The sequence below is a fragment of the Anas platyrhynchos genome, chromosome 28, assembly GCF_047663525.1.
Source record: "Anas platyrhynchos isolate ZD024472 breed Pekin duck chromosome 28, IASCAAS_PekinDuck_T2T, whole genome shotgun sequence".
Taxonomy (NCBI): Eukaryota; Metazoa; Chordata; class Aves; order Anseriformes; family Anatidae; genus Anas; species Anas platyrhynchos.
Genome location: NC_092614.1, coordinates 4912267 through 4936103, shown reverse-complemented (window position 1 = coordinate 4936103; position 23837 = coordinate 4912267). Strand labels below are relative to the sequence as shown.

Sequence of the window (23837 nt, the reverse complement as noted above, 5' to 3'; positions counted from 1 at the left end):
CTCCCCTTCACTGACATGTGCCATGTCTTGGTCGGGATGCCTCTTATGCTTTTAGATGCCTTCTCTGCAGAGAGGACCTTTCTTTCTTACCTTTTAGCTTCCGCCTCCTTCTTTCCTTCCCTAGAATCATTCCTTCACCATTAGGGAGGGGGGCAGAGAGAAAGAACAGCAGGAAGCTGGAAAGAAGAACATGCATGGACACAAGCCTGACTGACAGGTGATGACGGAGGCAATGAGGAGACCAAACCTGGGCACGACTTATGGGCGGTTCATGGGTCTGCGGCTCTGTTTATGCCTGAGAAGTTATCGTGTTGGGGACCTTCTCAATGGGGATGCTAAGAAAAGAGGAGGCAAGCAACAAGCATGCAGAGACAGGGACCAGGGAAAACAAACACAGAGGCAGTGACAAGACACTAACCTCACCATTCACACCAGTTGTTGGCTTATCAAGAAGCCACAGGTGCCACTGCCAGGGAGATCAGCCTGGGCCTTGCACCTCCTACAGCTATGGGCCAGGACACAGGCTGGGATGGGTGAGGGACAAACCTCTACAAACCCATGAGGGGACAGCAGGGCACATGAAGCTGGGAGGAGCACATGAGGGCAGACAGAGCACGGGGGGCAAAAGGGGCCACTCCATGCACTTGTCTACTCAGAGATTACCTCTGTATAGTCTCGCTCTGTCCCATGTGCACAAGTGATGCAAGGAGAAAGTGCCAGCTGCTGGCAGAGAAGCAGGAGTGGATTTGGTGCCAGGAACTTGAGTCAGACTGGGGCCAAGGTCGCCCCTGGCCTGTGCTGTCAGCTACTGGAACCAGGGGGTCCTCCTGCAGATCCTGGAGAAGGGGAAGCAGGTCTCAGCCTCCAGGCAAATACGGCAGGAGTGTTTGGGTCTCCAAAAGCAACTACTAGGGGTACCAGCCTGGCTGTATCTTTCCCAAATGGGGTGTGCATTACCCTGTTTGTGTGTCTCCCTAAAAACGTGCTCAGCTCCGGTACCAGTGGAGCTCCAAGCAGTACTGGTCACAGCTGGGAAATCAGTGCTTCACATCACCACACTACCAGTCCAATTACGCCCCGGCCCGCTGCCCTCCGCCTACCCCTCTCGGTAAAGACAGGCAGCTGCTTTCTCTGCTCCCTTTCCCACTCCCTTCTCCTACCCTCCCCTCTCCTCTCCCGTGCCGAAGGAGCTGCCTCAGCCTTTCCCCGCACGCCTCCGCTGGTATCGGAGCTCCAATACCAGTGGAGCTCCCAGTACTGCAAGCCAAAGGACTAGCGAATCGCAGCATCACGCTACAAGGCCCAGTTCAGCACGGGCCTGGCGACGCTGAAGATGGGCAGCTGCTTTCTCCACACCCTTCTCCTGTCCCGTGCCGAAGGAGCTGCCTCAGCCTTTCCCCGCACGCCTCCGCGTCCCGGGCTGGGCTGCAGGACGGGCAGAGCCCCGCGGGCAGCAGCCGAAGCCCTGCCCGCCCACAGGCGCCCAGCACTCGCAGCCCGGGCCAGCCCCCGAGCGGCCCCGGGGCGGAGCTGGCGGCGCCGGGCGGCGGCGGCGGGGAGGAGGCGCCGCGGGCGGAGCAGAGCCGGGGCTGGCGGGGGCAGCGCGGCGCGGGCGGCGGAGCAGCGGGATGCGGCAGGGCCGGGCCGCAGGGCTGGCGGCGCTGGCCGCGGTGCTCCTGGGTGCGCGGGGCTGCCGGCGCCGGGGACGGGACGGGACGGGACGGGACGGGACGGGACGGGACGGGACGGGGCTGCCCTCGCTTCTGGCCCGCCGGCTTCTTACGGACCTCGCTCCCCTCTGGCCTCCCTCTGCAGCCATCCCGCCTGCCTCCAGCGAGCTCAGCCGGCCGTTGCCTCCCACCTTGCCTTGCTCCCTGCCTTCCTCCTCTCCTTTCGGCACACCCCCACTCATTGCTGCCTGCTTCCCTTCTCCTGGCTCGGACCCTCCTTCCAAACAGCCCTGCTCCGACTTGGTCCCTAAATAACCCTTCCCAGAGAAATGTCCTTTGTGTGCTTTCTTCTGAGAAAAAGCTCGCATCGGCTGTCAACCGTTTTCTTCTGCCCTTTCCCCTTTCCTGACATTTTTGGTGGAAGCAAAGCCATTTTCTGAGTTTTCTCCTGCTTTTCTTCTTGGCAGTGGCTGCAGGCAGAGCCCAGGTGCAGCAGGAGCCACGGGCACAGACCACCGAGGGCACGGGCATCAACATCGCCTGCTCACACCCCAACATCCAGTCAAGCGACTACATCTACTGGTACCGTCAGTTCCCGGGCCGAGAACCCGCATTCCTCGTATGGGCTTATAGTGGGTCCAAAGATGTGAGGAATCCTGCAGGGCGGCTCTCGGTGACAGGAGACCGCCGGTCCAGCGCCCTGTGGCTCACCGAGCCCCGGCTTCGGGACGCGGCGGTGTATTACTGCGCCCTGAGAGCCACGGGGAGAGGAGCCGGGGCTGCGGCCGTGCAGGAACCGTGGCGGGCGGGGCCGGGCGTGTGTGGCGGGGGCGAGGCAGGGGCACAGCCCCCAGGGGGCGCTGCCGCTCCGCCCGCCAGGACCACCTTGTCCCGCAGCCGCGGGGGTTCCCCCGCCAGTCCAGACCCGTCCCCACTGAGGCCCTTCGGTTCTTCTGGGTCCGAGGATGGGGGTCAGGTGTGGGCAGACCCATCTGGGTGTGAGGGGTCAGGACGTAACACCCAGCGATGTCAAGAGAGTGGAGGGGCACACCTGACTGCATGAGCTGTGTGCGTAGCACCAGAGAGATCTCCACGCAGTCGTGCTCTCGCTGCTTCTTTCAAGTTGCTAACACCTGGCAGAGAGAGGCCTGCATATGAGCAGGTGTTGATTTCTGACATAGAGACACAAAGCTTCCTTCCCTCCCCATCTGCACCATGTTTGTGGTTCCTGGAAGCCCTTCCCAGGGGCCCTGTCCAGCAGCTTTGGCATGGAGGGCACCTTGTGCCTGAGTAGCAGCTGGCAATGCCAGAGACATCCAGTCCTGCTGAATCCTTTCACTAAGGCCAGAAGCAGTCAGAAGGAAGGCACCCTTGGAAGTTTGTGCATGGTCCCCAACCAGGGCACACAGGTGGTGACAGTGTAGGTCACAAGTGGGCTTCAGAGAAAAAGGGTCAGGATGGAGAAAGGGTCAGAGCAGAGCCTCATGATGGTGCAAAGGAGCAAAGAAAAGGCTTTTCCTCTTGGTCAAGAAGCACCCCCAGAATAATGCAGTGTGGGGGCTGGCTGCCAAGGAAGCAGACACACAGGAAAGCCTTTTGGGTGCAGGAGGCACCCGGCCACACACAAGCCAGCAGTGTTCACTTGTTGCAAAGGCAGCCAACGGCCTGCAGTGCTGGGCGGGACAGGTGGTGCCATGCGGTTTGTGGGGGCGAGCTGGGGGTACAGTTGCAGCCAAGCTCGTCGGAAGACGCTTCTGGTGCATGGAAGTCCCCTTGCAGAGCTTGGGATTAAATGGCACTGACCTGAGGGAGTGTCAGAGCAGTTATATTCGGTTTCCTGCGTTTTCTGTAGTGGTCATGTTTTAAGATCTTGTTGTACAGGCTTTGTCCCAAGCCCAAATCCAGCACAATACTTCAAGCACACCATTGCTATCTGGTTGAGAGAAGTGATTGTCCTGCTCTACTCTGTGCTGGTGTGACCTCACCTCGAGTACTGTGTGCAGTCTTGTGAACCACAGAACAAAAACTACATGAAACTATTGGAGAGTGTCCAGAGAAGGACTACAAAGATGGTGAAGGTCCTTGAGGGGAAGACATTTGAGGAGCGGTCATTTGGCCTGTTCAGCCTGGAAAAGAGACCTCATCATGGTCTCCAGCTTCCTCACGATGGGGAGTACAGTGGCCCGAGCTAATGTATTCTCTCTGGTAACCAGTGGTAGGACCCAAGGGAATGGTGTCAAGTTGCGGAGAGGTTCAGTTTGGATATCAGGAAGTGGTTCTTCACTGAGAAGGTGGTTGCACACTGAAACAGGCTCCACAGGGCTGTAGCCATGGCACCAAGCCTGTTGGAGTTTAAGAAGTTTAATATGCTCTTAGTCATATGAACTTGGGTAGACCTGTGTGGTGCCAATAGTTGGACTCTATGATCCTTATGAGTCCCTTCCGAGTCGGGATATTCAATGATTCTGATTCTACCTTTGGGACTGAGATAACGTCCTGGCAAGAAATGTCAGTACTGGCCACTCACTCTAATGATACCTCTGGAACCCTGAATGATACAGTGACTACACCATTCCTCATCCCACCCCATCAGGACACAGCCAGACTGCTGGGATGCTGCACCACAGGGTTCCTCACCAATTTCTGGGGACTTGCTTACAAGGCAATGTTCCCAGTTGCTATAGGAAAGAAAGAAGAGAGTGGTTAGAAACAGGGTGCAAGTTGTTCCCAGAAGAAAAAGAACCATCCCTAGAGAGAGGAGGACCCCAGGAGGTGATGTAAAACCCCAGTGGAGCATGAGCCCTGAAGACTCTAAATGGGCCATCAGGAGGGTGCAGAACAGCAGAATTTTCTCACTGTAGCGGGAAGGACGCCATTGGAGGACCAGTGCAGGAACAGACCCTTCCGACCACGGGGACCGAAGAGCCACCATGTTCCCCAGCTGTGCAGATGTTGGCTGCAGAAGCAGTACTGTCACTGGTGGAGGAGGACCCCAGCTGGGTATTTCAAGCACTCCAAGCACAAGCATTTTCTCCTCCCCCTTGCATTCTTTGTTCCCCTTGCCGAGTCATTTCCTGCAGCTCTGCTCTCCCGGGGCTCTTGGTGGGGACGTGTGCTCTTCTGAGGCTCTCTCACACATGCTGGAGGATTGGTCTCACAATGCGCCTTGTTTATCTCATCCTCGCTGCCTTCCTGAGGCAACCACCGGGTAAGCATTGCCTGTGGATGGCAGCATGATTCTCCTTCTCTTCAGGAGACCATCACCCCCATCAACAGCTCTCTGCAAGGAGCTGCTCATCAATTACTGGGAAAATGATGGCTAGTATTAGATCATGCCTGTTTTGCGCGTCTTTTCTGAAGATGCTCTTACTGCTGGGAAGAAAGATGAGGCAGCATAAAAAAAACTCCTCTCCTGATCATCTCAGATCTTCTTCCCTTCCTTTCCTGTTGCCAACCATCCATGCCACTCTGCCTCTCTCTCCTGACACTCTGGGCAGTTTCTTCTCCTGAGAGAAGGAACTAAAGACAGCTCTACCCTGGGGGGATGGTAATGGCCCTACGTGTGGGAAGTAATGGATATTACCATGCTCTGGGATCCATTCTAACCTCTGGTCATAGACCTTCTGCCCAAAGATGCTAAAATCCATGGGATTTTTGCTTCAGTCAAAGGCATAAAGATCCTTCCCATCCAAAAGCTTACTTCTCCCCTAGGTTTCTGTGATCAGTTGGTGTCATTTGGTTTCTTTCAGATGCCATGGGACAGACCTCTGTCACCCAGCAAGAAGGACAAGTCACCGTGAAACAGAAAGAAACGTTCCAGACCACTTGCACGTATCAAATCCCCAGCTTGTATGGCTTGTACTGGTACCAGCAGAAGAAGGGACAAGCCCCTCAGCTGCTCGCATATTACACCACAACAGGCAGCATGCAGAATATCCATTTCACCATGGAGATGGACACTGTGGGGAAATCCAGCATTCTGCAGCTGAAGGAAGCCGAGCTCTCTGACAGCGCCTTGTACCTCTGTGCTGTGAGTGACACCCTGGTGCAGGGAGCTACACTGGCTGTGCAACAACCCCGGATGGGGAGGGGATGTATGTGTGCAAGGCAGAGCTCTGGGATGGGGCCCTCTTCTCTCTTTTGGCTGACTGCTTCCCCTGTGCACTCCGAGATCTGCCAGCCAGATCCTCTTTCCCAATGGGACTGGTGTCAGTGGCTTGAAAGGAAGGAGAAGGTGGTGAAAGAGGCCCTGCCCTCAAGGTGTTCTCCCTGTGGGAGGGCTGAATGATGACAGTGGAGTACTGGCACTGCCTGAAGCAGGGCTCATTGCGGCTGCTGACCAGTGGGGTTGGGCCACTGGGCCAGCGCAGCATGCACTGGTCATACAGCGACATGTCTTAAGGCTGCAGGTGAACCTGGGAGAGAGGGCAGGCAGGAAGAAGAGCACAGGGAAAAGTGAGGAGCAAAATGTCTTCATTCAGACATGATCCAAAAAGAGTGGTTAGGACCAATAAGGCTGCTGCCTCACTCTTAGATGAAAATCCAACTCACCCAGGTCCATCTACAATCCAACTACACGGTCTCTGAGTCACACCTTTCCTAATCCCTCTCTCATGACCACCATCACCAGGGAGACAGGCTTAGAAATCCTGAGCAACCTGATGTGATGAGACAGATCACTGTTTCTGTTCATTCCCAGTGTGCTGCTTGTTCTCATACTGATATCACTCATAACATCAAAAGCAGGTGGAGGGAACAGCACTCATGCACACTGCTGCTCTTGTAAAAAGATGCATGAACTCATGGGTCTACACAGAGGCACTCCTGGATGCATTCTTGTTAGGGAAGACACCACCGTCAGGGGAGATACCATCCCAAGGGAGTACAACATCCTGAGGACCTCCTGACTCCTAGGACCAGTTGAGGAGCTGAGCCTCTCTTCCCCCTGAATTGGGATGCCTTTAGGTGATATTTGAACGCTTGGTTATAAATTTCTCTAGAGTCTTTGAGCCTTTTAACGCATTAATTTCCAGGCTACACACCTGTGTCACCTGTGTATTTCATGCATGCAAGCTTGCTTTTGCAGACAGTCACTATCACCGGCAATCCAAAGAACCTGTGTACCTGTTGCTGTAATAAATTGCACTTGATTGCATTGTTCCTAGTCATGATAGATCTCATTAAACATGACTAGAGTAAGGGTGGTAATACGTTATTGGTGAATCTGTGACTGTGATAGTTCAGTACCCTGAATCCGACCAGGCCCATAACGGTTAGTCAGTTACAGCCCTTAACACGACAATACTGAAGTACCATCAGGCACACACACACACAGGTGTGCACACACAGTGAAGAGAGCATAGTCTGCTCATGTGAAGCCCAGGGTTGGGATCTTACTCTCTACTGTCTCTGCAGGAACATCCTGGCTTGCTGAGGCCCTTCTGTGTTGTCTGTCCAGAAGATATCGAGTGGTGGAGGACAATGAATCCTGAGCAGCAGCTCCATCTTCTCCTTCCTCCTGCTGCCGCTGTCTTTGCCTAGGGATGGAGGAAGATCTATAGAGTGCTTTCTTTCCTTGCTGCCGGGTTTGTCTGATAGCTGAGAGCTGCTGCTCACGGAGGAGACCACGGTGGAGCAGGTGGCCCTGCACCGACGGAGGCTGCCGCCTGTGGAAGACTCCTGCCGGAGCAGATTCCAGGCCAGAGCTGCAGCCCGTGGAGAGGAGACCACGCAGGAGCAGGTGACCTGGCAGGAGCTGCTGCCTGTGGGGGAGCCAGGTTGGAGCAGTTTTCTTCTGAGGGATGGACCCCGTAGTACGGTCCCATATCTGGAGCAGTTCTGGAAGAGCTGCTGCCTGTGGGAAGCCCACACCAGATCACTTCATCAAGGACTGCATCCCGTGGGAGGGACCCCACAGCACAGGGGACGAGAGTGACCGAGAAGGAGCGACAGAGAAGAAGAGCTGTAGACTGACCATAAACCCCATTCCCCCGTTCCCCTGCACCGCTCGGGGGGAGGAGGTAGGAGAGGGAGGATAGGGGGGAAGGTGCTTTTGGTTTCTTTCCTTTGTTTCTCACTTCTCTAGCTTGTTAGTAATAAGCAATAAATCTTACTATCTCTCTATGCAGTCTGTTTTGCCCGTTACAATAATTACTGTGTGATCTTCTTGTCCTTATCTCAATCTTGGAGCCCTTTTCATCGTATTTTCTCCCCATTCCTCTTTGAGGAGGGGGAGTGATAGAGCAGCTGTAGTGGAGCTCAGCTGCCCACTCAAGCGGAACCAGAACACTTATCAAGAAGCCACAGGTGCCACTGCCAGGGAGATCAGCCTGGGCCTTGCACCTCCTACAGCTGTGGGCCAGGACACAGGCTGGGATGGGTGAGGGACAAACCTCTACAAACCCATGAGGGGACAGCAGGGCACATGAAGCTGGGAGGAGCACACAAGGGCAGACAGAGCAGGGGTTGAAAGGGGGCCACTCCATGCACTTGTCTGGTCAGGCCCTACACCTGAGCACCGTCTGTCCTGTCCTCTTCTGGAATCTTTCCTTACCTCTGTGTGATCTCGCTCTGTCCCATGTGCACAAGTGATGCAAGGAGAAAGTGCCAGCTGCTGGTGGAGCAGCAGGAGTGGATTTGGCACCAGGTGCTGGAATCAGACTGGGGCCGAGGTCACCCTTGGCCAGTACTGTCAGCTACTGGAGCCAGGCTGTCCCCCTGTAGCTCCTCGAGCACTGGAAGCCGGTCTCAGCAACCAGGCAAATGAGGCAGGAGCGTTTGGGGTCTCCCAAAACCGCTACTGGGGTTACAGGCCTGGCTGCATCTTCCCCAAATGGGGTCTGCATGACCCTGTCTGTGTGTCTCCCAGAAACGTGCTCAGCTCTGATACCAGTGAAGCTCCCAGGAGTGCCAGCCAAAGGACTAGCGCTCGGCAGGACCACATTACCAGGCCCAGTTCAGCCCGGCCCGCTGCCCTCCACCTGCCCCCCTTGCTGGCGACGCTGAAGATGAGCAGCTGCTTTCTTCGCTCCCTCTCCTCTCCCTTCTCCTCTCCCGTGCGAAGGAGCTGCCTCAGCCTTTCCCCGCACGCCTCCGCGTCCCGGGCTGGGCTGCAGGACGGGCAGAGCCCCGCGGGCAGCAGCCGAAGCCCTGCCCGCCCACAGGCGCCCAGCACTCGCAGCCCGGGCCAGCCCCCGAGCGGCCCCGGGGCGGAGCTGGCGGCGCCGGGCGGCGGCGGCGGGGAGGAGGCGCCGCGGGCGGAGCAGAGCCGGGGCTGGCGGGGGCAGCGCGGCGCGGGCGGCGGAGCGGCGGGATGCGGCAGGGCCGGGCCGCAGGGCTGGCGGCGCTGGCCGCGGTGCTCCTGGGTGCGCGGGGCTGCCGGCGCCGGGGACGGGACGGGACGGGACGGGGCTGCCCTCGCTTCTGGCCCGCCGGCTTCTTACGGACCTCGCTCCCCTCTGGCCTCCCTCTGCAGCCATCCCGCCTGCCTCCAGCGAGCTCAGCCGGCCGTTGCCTCCCACCTTGCCTTGCTCCCTGCCTTCCTCCTCTCCTTTCGGCACACCCCCACTCATTGCTGCCTGCTTCCCTTCTCCTCCTGGCTCGGACTCTCCTCCCAAACAGCCCTGCTCCGACTTGGTCCCCTAATAATCATTCCCAGTGAAATGCCTTTGTGTGCTTTCTTCTGAGAAAAAGCTCGCATCGGCTATCAACCGTTTTCTTCTGCCCTCTCCCCTTTCCTGACATTTTTGGTGGAAGCAAAGCCATTTTCTGAGTTTTTTCCTATTTTTCGTCTTGGCAGTGGCTGCAGGCAGAGCCCAGGTGCAGCAGGAGCCGTGGGCACAGACAAGGGAAGGCTCCGGCATCGACATCGCCTGCTCACACCCCAACATCCAGTCAAACGCCTACATCCACTGGTACCGTCAGTTCCCGGGCCAAGGACCCGCATTCCTCGTGAGGGCTTATAGTGGGTCCGAGGATGTGACGGACCCGGCAGGGCGGCTCTCGGTGGCAGCAGACCGCCGGTCCAGCGCCCTGTGGCTCACCGATCCCCGTCTTCGGGACGCGGCGGTGTATTACTGCGCCCTGAGAGCCACGGGGAGAGGAGCCGGGGCTGCGGCCGTGCAGGAACCGTGGCGGGCGGGGCCGGGCGTGTGTGGCGGGGGCGAGGCAGGGGCACAGCCCCCAGGGGGCGCTGCCGCTCCGCCCGCCAGGACCACCTCGTCCCGCAGCCGTGGGGGTTCCCCCGCCAGTCCAGACCCGTCCCCACTGAGGCCCTTCGGTTCTTCTGGGTCCGAGGATGGGGGTCAGGTGTGGGCAGACCCATCTGGGTGTGAGGGGTCAGGACGTCACACCCAGCGATGTCAAGAGAGTGGAGGGGCACACCTGACTGCATGAGCTGTGTGCGTAGCACCAGAGAGATCTCCACGCAGTCGTGCTCTCGCTGCTTCTTTCAAGTTGCTAACACCTGGCAGAGAGAGGCCTGCATATGAGCAGGTGTTGATTTCTGACATAGAGACACAAAGCTTCCTTCCCTCCCCATCTGCACCAGGTTTGTGGTTCCTGGGAGCCCTTCCCAGGGGCCCTGTCCAGCAGCTTTGGCATGGAGGGCACTTTGTGCCTGAGTAGCAGCTGGCAATGCCAGAGACATCCAGTCCTGCTGAATCCTTTCATTAAGGCCATGAGCAGTTGGAAGGAAGGCACCCTTGGCATGGTCCATGCCTGGTCCCCTACCAGGGCACACAGGTGGTGACAGCGTAGGTCACAAGTGGGCTTTGGAGAATGCGGGCAGGCTGGAGAAAGGGTCAGAGCCTCATGATGGTGCAAAGAAGCAATGAAAAGGCTTTTCCTTTTGGTCAGGAAGCACCCCCAGAATAATGCAGTGTGGGGGCTGGCTGCCAAGGAAGCAGACACACAGGAAAGCCTTTTGGGTGCAGGAGGCACCCAGCTGGACACAATTTGGTAGCATGCCCTTGCAGCAAAGGCAGCCAACGGCCTGTAGAGCTGGGAGGGACAGGGGGCACCACACGGTGTGTGGGGGTGAGCCTGGGGCACAGCTGCTGCCATGCTCGCCGGAAGACGCTTCTGGTCCTTGGAAGTCCCCTTGCAGAGCTTGGAGTTAAACGACACTGTCCTGAGAGACCATCAGAGTGGTTATGTTGGGTTTCCTGTATTTTCTGTACTGGTCACATTTTAAGATGTTGTTGTACAGGCTTTGTCCCAAGCCCAAATCCAGCACAATACTTCAAGCACAGCATTGCTATCTAGTCGAGAGAAGTGATTGTCCTGCTCTACTCTGTGCTGGTGTGACCTCACCTCGAGTACTGTGTGCAGTTTTGGGCACCAAACATGGTGAAGGTCCTTGAGGGGAAGACATTTGAGGAGCGGTCATTTGGCATGTTCAGCCTGGAAAAGAGACCTCATCATGGTCTCCAGCTTCCTCACAACAGGGAGTAGAGTGGCCCGAGCTAATGTATTCTCTCTGGTAACCAGTGATAGGACCCAAGGGAATGGTGTCAAGTTGCGGAGAGGTTCAGTTTGGATATCAGGATGTGGTTCTTCACCGAGAGGGTGGTTGCACACTGGAACAGGCTCCACAGGGCTGTAGCCATGGCACCAAGCCTGTCGGAGTTTAAGAAGTTTAATATGCTCTTAGTCATATGAACTTGGGTAGAACTGTGTGGTGCCAATAGTTGGACTCGATGATCCTTATGAGTCCCTTCCAAGTCGGGATATTCAATGATTCTGATTCTACCTTTGGGACTGAGATAACATCCCGGCAAGAAATGTCAGTACTGGCCACTCACTCTAATGATACCTCTGGAACCCTGAATGATACAGTGACTACACCATTCCTCATCCCACCCCATCAGGACACAGCCAGACTGCTGGGATGCTGCACCACAGGGTTCCTCACCAATTTCTGGGGACTTGCTTACAAGGCAATGTTCCCAGTTGCTATAGGAAAGAAAGAAGAGAGTGGTTAGAAACAGGGTGCAAGTTGTTCCCAGAAGACAAAGAACCATCCCCGGAGAGAGGAGGACCCCAGGAGGTGATGTAAAACCCCAGTGGAGCATGAGCCCTGAAGACTCTAAATGGGCCATCAGGAGGGTGCAGAACAGCAGAATTTTCTCACTGTAGCGGGAAGGACGCCATTGGAGGACCAGTGCAGGAACAGACCCTTCCGACCACGGGGAGAAAAGAGCCACCATGTTCCCCAGCTGTGCAGATGTTGGCTGCAGAAGCAATACTGTCACTGATGGAGGAGGACCCCAGCCGGGTATTTCAAGCACTCCAAGCACAAGCATTTTCTCCTCCCCCTTGCATTCTTTGTTCCCCTTGCCGAGTCATTTCCTGCAGCTCTGCTCTCCCGGGGCTCTTGGTGGGGACGTGTGCTCTTCTGAGGCTCTCTCACACATGCTGGAGGATTGGTCTCACAATGCGCCTTGTTTATCTCATCCTCGCTGCCTTCCTGAGGCAACCACTGGGTAAGCATTGCCTGTGGATGGCAGCATGATTCTCCTTCTCTTCAGGAGACCATCACCCCCATCAACAGCTCTCTGCAAGGAGCTGCTCATCAATTACTGGGAAAATGATGGCTAGTATTAGATCATGTCTGTTTTGCGCGTCTTTTCTGAAGATGCTCTTACTGCTGGGAAGAAAGATGAGGCAGCATAAAAAACCTCCTCTCCTGATCATCCCAGATTTTTTCCCTTCCTTTCCTGTTGCCAACCATCCATGCCACTCTGCCTCTCTCTCCTGACACTCTGGGCAGTTTCTTCTCCTGAGAGAAGGAATTAAAGACAGTTCTACCCTGGGGGGACGGTAATGGACCTACCTGTGGGAGCTCTTTGATTGATGGGGATCTTGCTGCAGTCCAAGGCACAGGGAGCCTTCCCATACAAAAGTTTGCTTCTCCTCAAGGTTTCTGTGATCAGTTGGTGACATTTGGTTTCTTTCAGATGCCATGGGGCAGACCTCCGTCACGCAGCAAGAAGGACAAGTCACCGTGAAACAGAAAGAAACGTTCCAGACCACTTGCACGTACAAGAGCTCCTATTTTTATGCCTTGTACTGGTACCAGCAGAAGAAGGGACAAGCCCCTCAGCTGGTCATATATCACACCAGTGCAGGCACCAAGCAGAGCGGCCGTTTCACCATGGAGCTGAACACTGGGGAAATCCAGCATTCTGCGGCTGAAGGAAGTCGAGCTCTCTGACAGCGCCTTGTACCTCTGTGCTGTGAATGACACCCTGGTGCAGGGAGCTACACTGGCTGTGCAACAACCCTGGATAGGGAGGGGATGTATGTGTGCAAGGCAGAGCTCTGGGATGGGGCCCTCTTCTCTCTTTTGGCTGACTGCTTCCCCTGTGCACTCCGAGATCTGCCAGCCAGATCCTCTTTCCCAATGGGACTGGTGTCAGTGGCTTGAAAGGAAGGAGAAGGTGGTGAAAGAGGCCCTGCCCTCAAGGTGTTCTCCCTGTGGGAGGGCTGAATGATGACAGTGGAGTTCTGGCACTGCCTGAAGCAGGGCTCCTTGCGGCTGCTGACCAGTGGGGTTGGGCCACTGGGCCAGCGCAGCATGCACTGGTCATACAGCGACATGTCTTAAGGCTGCAGGTGAACCTGGGAGAGAGGGCAGGCAGGAAGAAGAGCACAGGGAAAAGTGAGGAGCAAAATGTCTTCATTCAGACATGATCCAAAAAGAGTGGTTAGGACCAATAAGGCTGCTGCCCCTCTCTTAGATGAAAATCCAACTCAGCCAGGTCCTACACGGTCTCTGAGTCACACCTTTCCTAATGCCTCTCTCATGACCACCATCGCCAGGGAGACAGGCTGAGAAATCCTGAGCAACCTGATGTGATGAGACCTGCTCTGAACTTAGGGTTGGATTATGTGCGTGCTGGCGGTGCAGCCTGTGATCCTCTGGGAGGGTTTCTCAGATAACCACTGGCTAGGAATGTTCAGGAGTCTTGGGGCAACCTGCATAATCACCACATCTCAGCCTTGGTGGGATGCTGACGTCAGATCACTGTTTCTGTTCATTCCCAGTGTGCCGCTTGTTCTCATACTGATATCACTCATAACATCAAAAGCAGGTGGAGGGAACAGCACTCATGCACACTGCTGCTCTTGTAAAAAGATGCATGAACTCATGGGTCCACACACAGGCACTCCTGGATGCATTCTTGTTAGGGAAGACACCACCGTCAGGGGAGATACCATTCCAAGGGAGTACAACATCCTGAATATCTCCTGACTCCTAGGACCAGTTGATGAGCTGAGCCTCTGTTCCCCCTGAATTGGGACGCCTTTAGGTGAGATTTGAACACTTGGTTATAAATTTCTCTAGAGTCTTTGAGCCTTTTAACACATTAATTTCCAGGCTACACACCTGTGTCACCTGTGTATTTCATGCATGCTAGCTTGCTTTTGCAGACAGTCACTGTCACCGGCAATCCAAAGAACGTGTGTACCTGTTGCTGTAATAAATTGCACTTGATTGCATTGTTCCTAGTCATGGTAGTTCTCGTTAAACGCAACTAGAGTAAGGGTGGTAATACATTATTTGTGAATCTGTGACCGTGGCAGTTCAGTGCTCTGAATCCAACCAGACCCCAATGGTTAAAGCGTTATTGGTGAATCTGTGATTGTGATAGTATAGTACCCTGAATCCGACCAGGCCAATAACGGTTAATTGGCTACACCCCTTAACACAACAATACTGAAGTACTGTCAGGCACACACACACACGTGTGTGCACACGCAGTGAAGAGAGCAAAGTCTGCTCATGTGAAGCCCAGGGTTGGGATCTTTCTACTGTCTCTGCAGGAACCTCCAGGCTTGCTGAGGCCCTGCTGTGTTGTCTGTCCAGAAGATATCGAGTGGTGGAGGACAATGAATCCTGAGCAGCAACTCCATCTCCTCCTTCCTCCTGCTGCCACTGTTTTCGCCTACGGGTGGGGGAAGGTCTACAGAGTGCTTTCTTTTTTTGCTGCCGGGTTTGTCTGATACCTGAGAGCTGCTGCTCTTCGTCCTGGACTCAGTCATCGACCTCTCAACACTTGAATCTTTCCATGCAGTTTATCTTTGGCAACCTCCCCTTCACTGACATGTGCCATGTCTTGGTCGGGATGCCTCTTATGCTTTTAGATGCCTTCTCTGCAGAGAGGACCTTTCTTTCTTACCTTTTAGCTTCCGCCTCCTTCTTTCCTTCCCTAGAATCATTCCTTAACCATTAGGGAGGGGGGCAGAGAGAAAGAACAGCAGGAAGCTGGAAAGAAGAACATGCATGGACACAAGCCTGACTGACAGGTGATGACGGAGGCAATGAGGAGACCAAACCTGGGCACGACTTATGGGCGGTTCATGGGTCTGCGGCTCTGTTTATGCCTGAGAAGTTATCGTGTTGGGGACCTTCTCAATGGGGATGCTAAGAAAAGAGGAGGCAAGCAACAAGCATGCAGAGACAGGGACCAGGGAAAACAAACACAGAGGCAGTGACAAGACACTAACCTCACCATTCACACCAGTTGTTGGCTTATCAAGAAGCCACAGGTGCCACTGCCAGGGAGATCAGCCTGGGCCTTGCACCTCCTACAGCTATGGGCCAGGACACAGGCTGGGATGGGTGAGGGACAAACCTCTACAAACCCATGAGGGGACAGCAGGGCACATGAAGCTGGGAGGAGCACATGAGGGCAGACAGAGCACGGGGGGCAAAAGGGGCCACTCCATGCACTTGTCTACTCAGAGATTACCTCTGTATAGTCTCGCTCTGTCCCATGTGCACAAGTGATGCAAGGAGAAAGTGCCAGCTGCTGGCAGAGAAGCAGGAGTGGATTTGGTGCCAGGAACTTGAGTCAGACTGGGGCCAAGGTCGCCCCTGGCCTGTGCTGTCAGCTACTGGAACCAGGGGGTCCTCCTGCAGATCCTGGAGAAGGGGAAGCAGGTCTCAGCCTCCAGGCAAATACGGCAGGAGTGTTTGGGTCTCCAAAAGCAACTACTAGGGGTACCAGCCTGGCTGTATCTTTCCCAAATGGGGTGTGCATTACCCTGTCTGTGTGTCTCCCTAAAAACGTGCTCAGCTCCGATACCAGTGGAGCTCCAAACACTACCGGCCACAGCTGGGAAACCAGTGATTCGCATCACCACACTACCAGACCGAGTACACCCCGGCCCGCTGCCCTCCGCCTACCCCTCTTGCTGGGGACGCTGCAGATGGGCAGCTGCTTTCTCCGCTCCCTCTCCCTTTCCCACTCCCTTCTCCTACCCTCCCCTCTCTTCTCCCGTGCCGAAGGAGCTGCCTCAGCCTTTCCCCGCACGCCTCCACGTCCCGGGCTGGGCTGCAGGACGGGCAGAGCCCCGCGGGCAGCAGCCGAAGCCCTGCCCGCCCACAGGCGCCCAGCACTCGCAGCCCGGGCCAGCCCCCGAGCGGCCCCGGGGCGGAGCTGGCGGCGCCGGGCGGCGGCGGCGGGGAGGAGGCGCCGCGGGCGGAGCAGAGCCGGGGCTGGCGGGGGCAGCGCGGCGCGGGCGGCGGAGCGGCGGGATGCGGCAGGGCCGGGCCGCAGGGCTGGCGGCGCTGGCCGCGGTGCTCCTGGGTGCGCGGGGCTGCCGGCGCCGGGGACGGGACGGGACGGGACGGGACGGGACGGGACGGGACGGGACGGGACGGGACGGGGCTGCCCTCGCTTCTGGCCCGCCGGCTTCTTACGGACCTCGCTCCCCTCTGGCCTCCCTCTGCAGCCATCCCGCCTGCCTCCAGCGAGCTCAGCCGGCCGTTGCCTCCCACCTTGCCTTGCTCCCTGCCTTCCTCCTCTCCTTTCGGCACACCCCCACTCATTCCTGCCTGCTTCCCTTCTTCTCCTGGCTCGGACTCTCCTTCCAAACAGCCCTGCTCCGACCTAGTCCCTAAGTAACACTTCCAAGAGAAATGTCCTTTGTGTGCTTTCTTCTGAGAAAAAGCTCGCATCGGCTGTCAACCGTTTTCTTCTGCCCTTTCCCCTTTCCTGACATTTTTGGTGGAAGCAAAGCCATTTTCTGAGTTTTTTCCTTCTTTCCGTCTTGGCAGTGGCTGCAGGCAGAGCCCAGGTGCAGCAGGAGCCGTGGGCACAGACCAGGGAGGGCTCCGGCATCGACATCGCCTGCTCACACCCCAACATCCAGTCAAACGACTACATCTACTGGTACCGTCAGTTCCCGGGCCAAGGACCCGCATTCCTCGTGAGGGCTTATAGTGGGTCCGAGGATGTGACGGACCCGGCAGGGCGGCTCTCGGTGGCAGCAGACCGCCGGTCCAGCGCCCTGTGGCTCACCGATCCCCGTCTTCGGGACGCGGCGGTGTATTACTGCGCCCTGAGAGCCACGGGGAGAGGAGCCGGGGCTGCGGCCGTGCAGGAACCGTGGCGGGCGGGGCCGGGCGTGTGTGGCGGGGGCGAGGCAGGGGCACAGCCCCCAGGGGGCGCTGCCGCTCCGCCCGCCAGGACCACCTCGTCCCGCAGCCGCGGGGGTTCCCCCGCCAGTCCAGACCCGTCCCCACTGAGGCCCTTCGGTTCTTCTGGGTCCGAGGATGGGGGTCAGGTGTGGGTCTGACCCATCTGGGTGTGAGGGGTCAGGACGTAACACCCAGCAATGTCAAGAGAGTGGAGGGGCACACCTGACTGCATGAGCTGTGTGCGTAGCACCAGAGAGACCTCCACACAGTCGTGCTCTCGCTGCTTCTTTCAAGTTGCTAACACCTGGCAGAGAGAGGCCTGCACATCGATAGGAGTTGAAATTTGACGCAGAGGTGCAAAGCTTCCTTCTCTTCCCATCTGCATCATGTTTGCAGTCCCTAGGAGCCCTTCCCAGGGGCCCTATCCAGCAGCTTTGGCATGGAGGGCACCTGAGTAGCCTGTTTGCCTGAGTAGCAGCTGGCAATGCCAGAGACATCCAGTCCTGCTGAATCCTTTCACTAAGGCCACAAGCAGTCAGAAGGAAGGCACCCTTGGAAGTTTGTGCATGGTCCCCAACCAGGGCACACAGGTGGTGACAGTGTAGGTCACAAGTGGGCTTCAGAGAAAAAGGGTCAGGATGGAGAAAGGGTCAGAGCAGAGCCTCATGATGGTGCAAAGGAGCAAAGAAAAGGCTTTTCCTTTTGGTCAGGAAGTACTCCCAGAATCATGCAGTGTGGGGGCTGGCTGCCAAGGAAGCAGACACACAGGAAAGCCTGTTGGGTGCAGGAGGCACCCAGCCACACACAAGCCAGCAGTGTTCACTTGTTGCAAAGGCAGCCAACGGCCTGCAGTGCTGGGAGGGACAGGTGTTGCCACGTGGTTTGTGGGGGCGAGCTGGGGGTACTGTTGCAGCCAAGCTCGCCGGGAGACGCTTCTGGTGTATGGAAGTCCCCTTGCAGAGCTTGGGATTAAACGGCACTGGCCTGAGGGAGTGTCAGAGCAGTTATATTTGGTTTCCTGCGTTTTCTGTAGTGGTCACATTTTAAGATCTTGTTGTACAGGCTTTGTCCCAAGCCCAAATCCAGCACAATGCTTCAAGCACAGCATTGCTATCTGGTTGAGAGAAGTGATTGTCCTGCTCTACTCTGTGCTGGTGTGACCTCACCTCAAGTACTGTGTGCAGTCTTGTGAACCACAGAACAAAAACAACATGAAACTATTGGAGAGTGTCCAGAGAAGGACTATAAAGATGGTGAAGGTCCTTGAGGGGAAGACATTTGAGGAGCGGTCATTTGGCCTGTTCAGCCTGGAAAAGAGACCTCATCATGGTCTCCAGCTTCCTCACGATGGGGAGTACAGTGGCCCGAGCTAATGTATTCTCTCTGGTAACCAGTGATAGGACCCAAGGGAATGGTGTCAAGTTGCGGAGAGGTTCAGTTTGGATATCAGGAAGTGGTTCTTCACCGAGAGGGTGGTTGCACACTGGAACAGGCTCCACAGGGGTGCAGTCATGGCACCAAGCCTGTCGGAGTTTAAGAAGTTTAATATGCTCTTAGTCATATGAACTTGGGTAGACCTGTGTGGTGCCAATAGTTGGACTTGATGATCCTTATGAGTCCCTTCCAAGTCGGGATATTCAATGATTCTGATTCTCCCTTTGGGACAGAGATAACGTCCTGGCAAGAAATGTCAGTACTGGCCACTCACTCTAATGATACCTCTGGAACCCTGAATGATACAGTGACTACACCATTCCTCATCCCACCCCATCAGGACACAGCCAGACTGCTGGGATGCTGCACCACAGGGTTCCTCACCAATTTCTGGGGACTTGCTTACAAGGCAATGTTCCCAGTTGCTATAGGAAAGAAAGAAGAGAGTGGTTAGAAACAGGGTGCAAGTTGTTCCCAGAAGACAAAGAACCATCCCCGGAGAGAGGAGGACCCCAGGAGGTGATGTAAAACCCCAGTGGAGCATGAGCCCTGAAGACTCTAAATGGGCCATCAGGAGGGTGCAGAACAGCAGAATTTTCTCACTGTAGCGGGAAGGACGCCATTGGAGGACCAGTGCAGGAACAGACCCTTCCGACCACGGGGACCGAAGAGCCACCATGTTCCCCAGCTGTGCAGATGTTGGCTGCAGAAGCAATACTGTCACTGATGGAGGAGGACCCCAGCTGGGTATTTCAAGCACTCCAAGCACAAGCATTTTCTCCTCCCCCTTGCATTCTTTGTTCCCCTTGCCGAGTCATTTCCTGCAGCTCTGCTCTCCCGGGGCTCTTGGTGGGGACGTGTGCTCTTCTGAGGCTCTCTCACACATGCCGGAGGATTGGTCTCACAATGCGCCTTGTTTATCTCATCCTCGCTGCCTTCCTGAGGCAACCACTGGGTAAGCATTGCCTGTGGATGGCAGCATGATTCTCCTTCTCTTCAGGAGACCATCACCCCCATCAACAGCTCTCTGCAAGGAGCTGCTCATGAATTACTGGGAAAATGATGGCTAGTATTAGATCATGCCTGTTTTGCGCGTCTTTTCTGAAGATGCTCTTACTGCTGGGAAGAAAGATGAGGCAGCATAAAAAACCTCCTCTCCTGATCATCTCAGATCTTCTTCCCTTCCTTTCCTGTTGCCAACCATCCATGCCACTCTGCCTCTCTCTCCTGACACTCTGGGCAGTTTCTTCTCCTGAGAGAAGGAACTAAAGACAGCTCTACCCTGGGGGGATGGTAATGGCCCTCCATGTGGGAAGTAATGGATATCACCATGCTCTGGGATCCATTCTAACATCTGGTCATAGACCTTCTGCCCAAAGATGCCAAAATCTGTGGGATTTTTGCTTCAGTCAAAGGCATAAAGATCCATGCCACCCAGAAACTTAATTCTCCCCTTGGTTTCTGTGATCAGTTGGTGACATTTGGTTTCTTTCAGATGCCATGGGGCAGACCTCCGTCACCCAGCAAGAAGGACAAGTCACCGTGAAACAGAAAGAAACGTTCCAGACCACTTGCACGTATCAAATCCCCAGCTTATATGCTTTGTACTGGTACCAGCAGAAGAAGGGACAAGCCCCTCAGCTGGTCATATACCACACCAGTGCAGGCACCAAGCAGAGCGGCCGTTTCACCATGGAGCTGAACACTGTGTGGCAATCCAGCGTTCTGCGGCTGAAGGAAGTCGAGCTCTCTGACAGCGCCTTGTACCTCTGTGCTGTGCGTGACACCCTGGTGCAGGGAGCTACACTGGCTGTGCAACAACCCCGGATGGGGAGGGGATGTATGTGTGCAAGGCAGAGCTCTGGGATGGGGCCCTCTTCTCTCTTTTGGCTGACTGCTTCCCCTGTGCACTCCGAGATCTGCCAGCCAGATCCTCTTTCCCAATGGGACTGGTGTCAGTGGCTTGAAAGGAAGGAGAGGGTGGTGAAAGAGGCCCTGCCCTCAAGGTGTTCTCCCTGTGGGAGGGCTGAATGATGACAGTGGAGTACTGGCACTGCCTGAAGCAGGGCTCATTGCGGCTGCTGATCAGTGGGATTGTGTCACTGGGCCAGCGCAGCATGCACTGGTCATACAGCGACATGTCTTAAGGCTGCAGGTGAACCTGGGAGAGAGGGCAGGCAGGAAGAAGAGCACAGGAAAAAGTGAGGAGCAAAATGTCTTCATTCAGACATGATCCAAAAAGAGTGGTTAGGACCAATAAGGCTGCTGCCTCACTCTTAGATGAAAATCCAACTCACCCAGGTCCATCTACAATCCAACTACACGGTCTCTGAGTCACACCTTTCCTAATCCCTCTCTCATGACCACCATCGCCAGGGAGACAGGCTTAGAAATCCTGAGCAACCTGATGTGATGAGACAGATCACTGTTTCTGTTCATTCCCAGTGTGCCGCTTGTTCTCATACTGATATCACTCATAACATCAAAAGCAGGTGGAGGGAACAGCACTCATGCACACTGCTGCTCTTGTAAAAAGATGCATGAACTCATGGGTCTACACAGAGGCACTCCTGGATGCATTCTTGTTAGGGAAGACACCACCGTCAGGGGAGATACCATCCCGAGGGAATACAACATCCTGAGGACCTCCTGACTCCTAGGACCAGTTGACAAGCTGAGCCTCTCTTCCCCCTGAATTGGGATGCCTTTAGGTGATATTTGAACGCTTGGTTATAAATTTCTCTAGAGTCTTTGAGCCTTTTAACGCATTAATTTCCAGGCTACACACCTGTGTCACCTGTGTATTTCATGCATGCTAGCTTGCTTTTGCAGACAGTCACAGACTGCAGACAGTCACCGGCAATCCAAAGAACGTGTGTACCTGTTGCTGTAATAAATTGCACTTGATTGCATTGTTCCTAGTCGCGATAGTTCTTGTTAAACATGAGTAGAGTAAGGGTGGTAATACGTTATTGGTGAATCTGTGACTGTGATAGTTCAGTACCCTGAATCCGACCGGGCCAGTAATGGTTAATCAGTTACACCCCTTAACACGACAATACTGAAGTACCATCAGGCACACACACACACAGGTGTGCACACACAGTGAAGAGATCATAGTCTGCTCATGTGAAGCCCAGGGTTGGGATCTTACTCTCTATTGTCTCTGCAGGAACATCCTGGCTTGCTGAGGCCCTTCTGTGTTGTCTGTCCAGAAGATATCGAGTGGTGGAGGACAATGAATCCTGAGCAGCAGCTCCATCTTCTCCTTCCTCCTGCTGCCGCTGTCTTTGCCTAGGGATGGAGGAAGGTCTACAGAGTGCTTTCTTTCCTTGCTGCCGGGTTTGTCTGATAGCTGAGAGCTGCTGCTCACGGAGGAGACCACGGTGGAGCAGGTGGCCCTGCACCGACGGAGGCTGCCGCCTGTGGAAGACTCCTGCCGGAGCAGATTCCAGGCCAGAGCTGCAGCCCGTGGAGAGGAGACCACGCAGGAGCAGGTGACCTGGCAGGAGCTGCTGCCCATGGGGGACCCAGGTTGGAGCAGTTTTCTCCTGAGGGATGGACCCCGTAGTACGGTCCCATATCTGGAGCAGTTCTGGAAGAGCTGCTGCCTGTGGGAAGCCCACGCCAGATCAGTTCATCAAGGACTGCATCCCGTGGGAGGGACCCCACAGCACAGGGGACGAGAGTGACCGAGAAGGAGCGACAGAGAAGAAGAGCTGTAGACTGACCATAAACCTCATTCCCCCGTTCCCCTGCACCGCTCGGGGGGAGGAGATAGGAGAGGGAGGATGGGGGGGAAGGTGCTTTTGGTTTCTTTCCTTTGTTTCTCACTTCTCTAGCTTGTTAGTAATAAGCAATAAATCTTACTATCTCTCTATGCAGTCTGTTTTGCCCGTTACAATAATTACTGTGTGACCTTCTTGTCCTTATCTCAATCTTGGAGCCCTTTTCATCGTATTTTCTCCCCATTCCTCTTTGAGGAGGGGGAGTGATAGAGCGGCTGTGGTGGAGCTCAGCTGCCCACTCGAGCAGAACCACAACACCTACCAAGAAGCCACAGGTGCCACTGCCAGGGAGATCAGCCTGGGCCTTGCACCTCCTACAGCTGTGGGCCAGGACACAGGCTGGGATGGGTGAGGGACAAACCTCTACAAACCCATGAGGGGACAGCAGGGCACATGAAGCTGGGAGGAGCACACAAGGGCAGACAGAGCAGGGGTTGAAAGGGGGCCACTCCATGCACTTGTCTGGTCAGGCCCTACACCTGAGCACCGTCTGTCCTGTCCTCTTCTGGAATCTTTCCTTACCTCTGTGTGATCTCGCTCTGTCCCATGTGCACAAGTGATGCAAGGAGAAAGTGCCAGCTGCTGGTGGAGCAGCAGGAGTGGATTTGGCACCAGGTGCTGGAATCAGACTGGGGCCGAGGTCACCCTTGGCCAGTACTGTCAGCTACTGGAACCAGGCTGTCCCCCTGTAGCTCCTCGAGCACTGGAAGCCGGTCTCAGCAACCAGGCAAATGAGGCAGGAGCGTTTGGGGTCTCCCAAAGCAGCTACTGCGGTTACAGGCCTGGCTGCATCTTCCCCAAATGGGGTCTGCATGACCCTGTCTGTGTGTCTCCCAGAAACGTGCTCAGCTCTGATACCAGTGAAGCTCCCAGGAGTGCCAGCCAAAGGACTAGCGCTCGGCAGGACCACATTACCAGGCCCAGTTCAGCCCGGCCCGCTGCCCTCCACCTGCCTCCCTTGCTGGCGACGCTGAAGATGAGCAGCTGCTTTCTTCGCTCCCTCTCCTCTCCCTTCTCCTCTCCCGTGCCGAAGGAGCTGCCTCAGCCTTTCCCCGCACGCCTCCACGTCCCGGGCTGGGCTGCAGGACGGGCAGAGCCCCGCGGGCAGCAGCCGAAGCCCTGCCCGCCCACAGGCGCCCAGCACTCGCAGCCCGGGCCAGCCCCCGAGCGGCCCCGGGGCGGAGCTGGCGGCGCCGGGCGGCGGCGGCGGGGAGGAGGCGCCGCGGGCGGAGCAGAGCCGGGGCTGGCGGGGGCAGCGCGGCGCGGGCGGCGGAGCGGCGGGATGCGGCAGGGCCGGGCCGCAGGGCTGGCGGCGCTGGCCGCGGTGCTCCTGGGTGCGCGGGGCTGCCGGCGCCGGGGACGGGACGGGACGGGACGGGACGGGGCTGCCCTCGCTTCTGGCCCGCCGGCTTCTTACGGACCTCGCTCCCCTCTGGCCTCCCTCTGCAGCCATCCCGCCTGCCTCCAGCGAGCTCAGCCGGCCGTTGCCTCCCACCTTGCCTTGCTCCCTGCCTC

General features: G+C 56.2%; 2 protein-coding genes and 1 gene segment (V, D, J or C); all 3 read left to right on the top strand.

Annotated features, from left to right (window-relative positions):
• Window positions 1-978: 978 nt before the first annotated feature.
• Window positions 979-6825, top strand: LOC139999633 (uncharacterized; the record flags this gene model as incomplete). The annotated part of the gene is made up of 3 exons (XM_072028660.1): window positions 979-1680; window positions 2138-2252; window positions 5420-6825. Coding segments are annotated over 3 exons (1356 nt in total), but the record flags the coding sequence as incomplete, so codon positions are not given.
• Window positions 6826-8396: 1571 nt separating this feature from the next.
• On the top strand, window positions 8397-15929 carry LOC119714136 (uncharacterized). The gene is given in 4 exon segments (XM_038168912.2): window positions 8397-9034; window positions 9469-9583; window positions 12629-12839; window positions 12841-15929. Coding segments are annotated over 4 exon segments (1008 nt in total). The 5' UTR covers window positions 8397-8677; the 3' UTR covers window positions 13166-15929.
• Window positions 15930-17269: 1340 nt separating this feature from the next.
• On the top strand, window positions 17270-22414 carry LOC119714137 (T cell receptor alpha variable 1-2-like). The segment is given in 3 exon segments: window positions 17270-19281; window positions 20030-20310; window positions 21707-22414. Coding segments are annotated over 3 exon segments (477 nt in total).
• The last annotated feature ends 1423 nt before the right edge of the window (window positions 22415-23837 follow it).